We start from the raw sequence: 7,010 nt of genomic DNA, 5'->3' as shown, positions 1-7,010 counted from the left end.
AGCACTGAGCCCGACACATAGCAGGCCTGCTATGGGAGCTTGTTGGCACAACAGTGAGCACTGAGCCTGGAGTTCAAATCCAGCCTGACTGTGTGACCCTGGGCAGGCCATTTACTTTCAGCCTCAGTTTCCTCACCTGTAAAATGGAGATAATACCGTTCCTCCCTCAGTTTTGAAGCTCGAAAGATTCCCCCCCCCCCATGTAAAGTGCTGTGCAGGACTAACCACTGCTGCTTGGTCCAAAGGCCCACCCTCACTGCTGTCCACTCCCACGTCCAGTTACCTCCAGTCGCCATCAGGTCGTCCACAATCACCACCTTCTGGCCGGGCTCTATGGCATCTTTCTGGATCTCCAATTCTGCCTGAAGAATGAAACCCCAGGTCACTTGGTGCCGAGGAACAGACCCCACCTAACTGAGAGGCGACTTCAAAGCAAATCAAAGAACTGGTCCAGGCTACAGGCAGCCAAACGGACGAAGTTAGAAGACCGAAGTTCAAATCCCATGTCACTAAACCTGTCTGCCTCGGTTTCCTCATCTGGGAAATGGGGATAACAGCAGCATCTCCCTCCCAGGACTGTTGTCAAGGTAAAACAAGACACGGGAAGCATTACGTGCATGCTTTTCTCATGACTCCGGCTCCCAGCGGCTGCTGTCTGTAAGTGAAAGCATTCTAGGGGTGTCTGGAGACCTCCTCCGGCAGGGTCTTCCCCTGCCCATTGTGGGCCTGCTTCTGTACTACAGGAATGAAGGGCAGCACCAACGTAAAGGCAAGCTCAGACTAGGAGTAGGCAGAGGAAGGGAGGCCTCCACCTGTAGACCTCGGGCCCAGCTGATGGGGGCTAGGCCTCTTGCTGCTGCTGCGGGCATTTTTCTGTTACCTGCCTTTGGTTTTTCCATGACAATTACTTCCAAATATTTCTGAATCGTTTTTTTTTTTAAATTTCTTCACCCCTCCACCCACCCAAAGCCCACTCCCACAGATGTGACCCTCTCACTGCTGGACACTGGGCAGGCTCTCTCCTGACTGGTGGTTGTCTCAGTCACTCCCTCTAGGGCAGTGCTCTCCTGCAGGACCCTACCACCTAATCACTGGCTGCCCAGAATACCCTGCCCCCCCCCCCCCCCCCCGCCTGCCATGCCCCCAGTTCTTGAACCATGATCAAATAGGCTGTCACTGCTCCTGGAAAGGAAGCTGGGACACCTCTGCAAATTCCTAAACTCAAATACCCTCCCTATGTCCATCTCCCCCTATGAGAAGGCCAGCCAGCCTCCCTCCCATCTTCTGTGCCCCATCAAGACCCCTGACATCACCTGCCACATTCCAGGCCTGTGGCCCTCCACTTCTGCAGTAGGGCCGAGGTGGGCATGGTAACTGCACACATGCAGATCTGTTTTGCTGTTCTTTTAATTCATACTGTTAGAACCACTGTGTGTGGTTCTTTGGGACCAGCTGTCAAGGAGTGTTGCCATTCAGTGATTTGGCAACTTTCAAAAAGCTCCACTAGATCCTAAAGAAATGGGATCTGGACCAGAAATGTACTGGACTGTGTCTTTGTTCCAACACTAACTTAGCTGTGTGACCTAGGACACAGAGGCCAGATGACTCAGTGTAATTACGTTTCTTCATGACTTCTGCCTATGGGCCAACTGCAATTAGGATCAATTTAAAATGAAAGATAATGAGTTTCCTTATCTGTAAAAGCAGGCAGGAGGGGGATGGGGAACTGGGCTAGGTCACCCCAGAAGCCCCTCAGCTCTGAGACTCCAAAGGCTGTGCTGCAGACCAGTGTCCTTTGGTTTCAAACCAAATGACCCCAAGGCTCATCCTGCTGACCTTGATGGTACCTCGAGTTTGGTTAAAACCAGTTCACTCTTCCCTGAAGATTTTGTAGAACAGAGATCACTTTTTGTTAGAATGAACTACAGCCATCCCTGCTGCTAAATGGGGAAACTGGGGGCCCCCTTCTTGTTGGCAAGCTTCTCTTGGAGCCCCATGTCTGAGAAGCACTCAGACCAGCTGTGCCTCACTCTCTGACCTTCGCCCCCAACCTCTCCCATGAGCACCTCCCCTTCTCTCCCCATTAGAAGGTCTGTTTCCTAGGGGCAGGGACTATCCCCAGTGCTTGGCACACAGTAAATAACTAATAAGTGCTGACATAACATATGAGGCCAGTCTGATGAAAGGGAGCTCCTGTGGCAGGCAGTGCTGAGGAGCCAGGTACTTAAAGAGTGAAGGACTTAGAGCCAGGAGGACCCTCGGAGATCATCTAGCCCAACCCCCTCACTTTACAGAGGAGGAAACTGAGGCCCAGAGGAGGGAGATGACCTGCCTAAGGGGGCCAAGCCGGGATGTAAACCTGTTTTCTGACTGAATCCAAAGTTTCTTCCAGCACAGAACACTTCTACTGCATCAACCTGTATCTTCAAGGTGTCTTCCTGCAGCCATCCCCTCCCCCCAGCTGACTTACCTGGCCATATTCCAGGGAGTAAATGGTGGATACTGTGGGCCCCGGAAGCTTCCCTCGCTTTCGGATGAGCACAAACCCTATCCCGAGTTTCTGGGCCAGGGAGGGACCAAACAGGAAACCCCGAGCATCCAAACCTGGGAGGAAGAAAATTGGGGATGTTGGGGAAAAAAAGGGTGGGTGGGTAGGGTGGTTTCCTGACCTGCTCACCTTCAGGGACCGAGGCACCCAGGCAGCACGTCTGGGACCCAAGATGGAAAATGACTTGTCCAAGGTCACAGAACTGGTAAAGTTTAGAGCAGGGTCCCCACCTCCGATTTAGAGTAAAGAGTTAAAAAGGTTTCCCTCAGTTCCCAATCTCTTTTTTTTTTTTTTTGGCTCTTTTCCTGCTACTGAGACGACACCAGCTTCATTATTTACCAAGCCAGCCCAATTGGACACTTAATAAATATTTATTAGGTCCAAGGTAATGGGAAGAAAACACAACATTCCTTCCCCCAGAGCTTGCATTCCACGTCCTGTGTGTTTGTGTGTGTGGCTTTTCAACATGTACACAGGTGACTATATTATTAGGGAGACAGTGGGATGGGGACAAGAGAAGAGGGAGGCACACCTTGAAACTAGAAGCCGAAGGAAGGCTTCCTCACCTGTTGTGCCTCCATCACAGGGACAGAAACTCAACAGTCCTTGTTCTCAGGGAGTGAGGGGAAGGGGACTACAATGTCCATGCAGGAGCAGACCGAGACTATATAAGACAGTAATAAATGCAGGTAATCTGGGGGTGGGGGCAGCAGGGGATCAGGATCTCATTTGGGAGGCAGAGCTCCAGCTGTACTCTGAAGGAAGCCAGGGATCCTGAGAGGCAAGGGTGAGAAGGGAGGGCATTCCAAAGATGGAAGGTGGTAGGAAGAGGGTACACATTGTTGGCATAAGTGTGAACTAGCCCAACCATTCAGAAACAGACTGGGATGGGAATCTGAAAAATTCAGAGACCTGTATAGGGAGGCATAGACTGAACGCATGGACGTGGGAGGACCTGAGTCTGGTCTCTGGTTTTGTTACATGTACCTATGTGATCTCAGGCAGGTCACTGTGAATTCTGTGCCTCAGTTTCCCCAACTGCCAAACAAAGGTGCTAGACTAAAGTCCTGACCCCAGGATCCTGAATGGTGCTGAGTGGAAAAAAAGCAAAGCCAGGAGAATACTGACAAGGGTTCCAATAATGCAAATGAAGGGAATATGACTGTTAAAATGCAAGGAATGTTTGAAAAAATCCCAAGCAATGCAAGCTCCCAGTTTATCATACAAGCCTCTCTCTTCATTTATACCGAAGCGTGTATGTTTGTGATTATGTACGTAATAAAAATGAGCTGTAATTAAAAAAACGTTAGAAGGAAGCCAAACTCTGCGTAATCATCATAATCAGTCTTGGTCTCAGAGAACAGAGAATGGAACACTGCTGCCTCTTGGCAGGGGAGGGGATTATGGGGCAGAATGTTATATGCATTGTCCCACATGATTACTGTTTTGGTTGTTTTTACTATTTTTTTCTTTGTCACGAGAGAGGGTTCAAGGGTTTGGCCACACAGACACACACACATACACACACACACACACACACACACACACACAAAGGGGTGTGTGTGTGTACTACATATCTGGAAACAACCATGAAGTAAATACAAAAGGAATCAATGAAATTGATTTTTAACAAGGTAAATGTATTCATGTGACTCTTGGTTGGGGGATCTAAGAAATGTCAAAACCGTTCTTGTGTCTGGGACCCAGGGCAAGCAGCAGGGACTTATTAGGCAGCTCCTCCAGGACAGTGGCCTGGAGCTCAGACTTCCCTTAGTACAGTATTACTGCGGGAGCTTGTGGTTGGTCCTTCCATTCTCAGAGGAACCAATGACAGCAGGAGGGTGAAGTCCTGACTTGGAAGTGACGTGGATTTAAGTGAGGCAGGGCCATGCAAAGTCACCAGCCTCACTTTCTCCTTCGGAGTCATCTGGGTCCGGTAGCCCGGAAGCAGTGGGGGAACTTGGCCTTGTTAAGCTAAGATCTTTCCCAGGTATCATTCTGACTGAGGCAATGCCCACTCAGTGATTAAAGGCTAGGTAAGAAACAAGGCAAAAAGAATGGCCTCTTTTACCTAGCCAAAAAAATATCATGTCACTAGGAAGGAAAGAATGACGAGGATGGGTGACCATGTTCCAATGAAAGTGAAACTCAGGGTTTGCTGCCAGAATTGAAATAATTGCTATTGACATTCACTCTGAACCATCAGAACCCAAGCAAAGACCAAGAGAGGCTTGGGTTGGCCGATCAATAAATGCTTATTGGCAGCTTGCAAAGACACTTCTTACCCCCATTTTTCACTAGGTACCCTGCTTTGACCCTTCTCCTGCCTACCCCATGCAGCTTTCCTCCCCCAGGAAACATCCTGAGGAAACCTCTCACTGCCAGAACGAACAGCCTGGTTCTGTTTTCAGCAGTCCCTGCCCCTCTGGCTGCAGGGCAGGTCCATGGACCCCAGGGGGCAGCAATCTGCCCCCCATTTCCCACCAGCTACACTGCTAAGCCCTATTGCCTTCTCCCCTCTCGTTCCTTTTGAGTGTAGTGTTCCCCCTTGAGGTGGCAAGATCCCTGTTTTTATTTGTATCCCAAGCCCAGCCAGACTGAAATAGGTGAGCTGGTAGACAGGTGCACCCCTCACTCACCTGCAATATAATCAATCTTTGTCTTGTGGTTTTCTTTCAGGTGGTCAGCCAAAAGTTCAATGGAAGCCTGGAAGGCATTTGGGTCCTTTAGCAAAGGACTGATGTCACTAGGAAGGAAAGAACAACAGGGATGGGTGACCATGTTCCAATGAAACTGAAGTATGACACAGGGGCAGCCCAGACAAAGGGACCTTCTAGGGGTCCCAGCCCCCAGCAGAGAGCTGGAAGGACACCCAGAAAGAGGGACCCCTGGCCTTGGGAGAGCCCCCCCCGCAAGCAGGGCAGAGACTGTGATCCCATTCCACAGATGGGATGCCTTGCTCAAGGTCACAGGCTTACAGCACCAGGCCAGAACCTGCTTACCAAGGACACAGGGGATAGAAGCAGGCTGTGAGAGGGCTTGTCATCCAACAAGGGTCAAGCCTTCAAAGAGCAGTCACCCCTTTGGGAGAGGCAGGGAATGCAGAGGAGTCAGAGGATCCCAGGCCTCCTGAAGCTATAGTCCAGCAGGCACAGGTACCAGCAGCTGGGTGATTCTCAGGTCTCCCCAACATGGCCCTCTGAAGGCTTCCGGGGGCACCAGCGGGGTGGGGGTCCGGGTGGGAGGGGCCCTGCCTCTGGACTCTGCACAAACCAGCCAGAGATGGGGTAAGGGAGAGAAGCAGCACTGCAGCAGCCAGGGCTAAGGGGGTACGGGGAAGGCTCCCTGGAGGAGGGGCCTCCTGGCTGGGACAGACGGTTCAGGCCCTGGAAGCCATGGGCACACTTAACTAAAATGCCTAAGATTGGGTCCAGGGCCCTGGAGAGCAAAGAAGACCCCCCAAGGTGGGCCGGGTGCCTTCTACCCCCAGCCCTAGGAGGCTGTGACTTACGTGAGGAGGGGCGGGGGCGGGGGGTCGGGCTGGGAACCCCCGCAGTGAAGCCCCCCCAGGTCAGGGTCGGAGGACCCCCGCAGGGGGAGGGGCACGAGGGAGGAGCCCGAGCGAGCCGGGGCGGGCATGGCCGGAGGTCTGCCCAGTGACCAGCGCTGGGGTCTGCGGGCAGAGGCGGCCGCGGGGGGCTTCAGCGCCTGCCGGGACCGAGGTGACCGCGGTCACTCAGGAAGCAAGCGAGCCCCGGCCGCGGGGGGCACGGCCCGGCGCTCTCCCGTCCGTGGCCCTGGGTTCTAATCCCGCTCCGCTGGTTCCTGTCTCTGTGCCCCTAGGCACGTGACCTGCCCCTCCAGACTTCAGCTTGCTCCTCCGTAACTTAAGTAGAGGGCGGGGGGCTTCTGGGAGGCGAGGTCCTGGGTTCGAATGCCCCTGGCGCAGCACAGGGCAGGTCCATCCTTGCCGTGATGCCTGCACCCAGTCCCGACCCCCACCCCCGCCCCCCAGCCTCAGGCCTCACCGGAACAGGATGCCGGGCTTGGGGAAGTCGGGGAAGCTCCGGACCCGCCGGGCCACGAGCTGCAGCTGCGACTCAGCCATGCCTGCAACTTGTGGCGGCGCGAACTGCGCAGGCGCGGGAGAGGGCGGGGAGAGGGAAGGAGGACCCGCCCCCTTCCCGGGCGAGGCCCAGGCCACCTCCCCGCACGTTCTTTCTTTGGCGGCTAGGTGGCGCTGTGGCGTACCGCCGAGCTGGGACTGCCCCGGGAGGGCGCTTTCCTCTCCCAGCCCTAGGCAACCCATCTGCGAAATGGGACAACAATGATAGCTGTCAATAAAAGTAATATTACAGCTACCGTACTATTTGTCTGGAGCTTTAATTGCGGCTAGCATTTATGTAGCACCCACAATGTGCCAGGCACTCTAATACTAATACTAATAGCTAGCATTTCTATA

The 7,010-nt window shown here is 53.2% G+C and overlaps 2 protein-coding genes across 5 annotated transcripts in view; one reads left to right on the top strand and one right to left on the bottom strand.

The window, feature by feature from the left end:
- APRT (adenine phosphoribosyltransferase) overlaps positions 1 to 6,718 on the bottom strand; it is an 8,741-nt gene extending 2,023 nt beyond the window's left edge. For all 3 annotated transcript variants that reach the window (XM_069085558.1, XM_069085559.1, XM_069085560.1), the window contains exons 1-4: positions 6,577 to 6,718; positions 5,188 to 5,294; positions 2,471 to 2,604; positions 284 to 362 (exon numbers count right to left, since the gene is read on the bottom strand). In XM_069085558.1, coding sequence (XP_068941659.1) covers positions 284 to 362; positions 2,471 to 2,604; positions 5,188 to 5,294; positions 6,577 to 6,656 — 400 coding nt within the window. In that variant the 5' untranslated portion in view covers positions 6,657 to 6,718. The remainder of the gene's footprint in view (positions 1 to 283; positions 363 to 2,470; positions 2,605 to 5,187; positions 5,295 to 6,576) is intronic.
- The window catches only part of TRAPPC2L (trafficking protein particle complex subunit 2L), a 423,767-nt gene that overhangs the window by 325,647 nt on the left and 91,110 nt on the right, over positions 1 to 7,010 (top strand). The gene's annotated exons all lie outside the window — the stretch shown is intronic.

The sequence above is a fragment of the Petaurus breviceps genome, unplaced genomic scaffold (assembly GCF_028583685.1).
Source record: "Petaurus breviceps papuanus isolate PSGF00001 unplaced genomic scaffold, PetGlider_PUasm1.0 176, whole genome shotgun sequence".
In the NCBI taxonomy this organism is placed as follows: Eukaryota; Metazoa; Chordata; class Mammalia; order Diprotodontia; family Petauridae; genus Petaurus; species Petaurus breviceps.
This window is presented reverse-complemented; position numbering and strand designations above follow the sequence as displayed.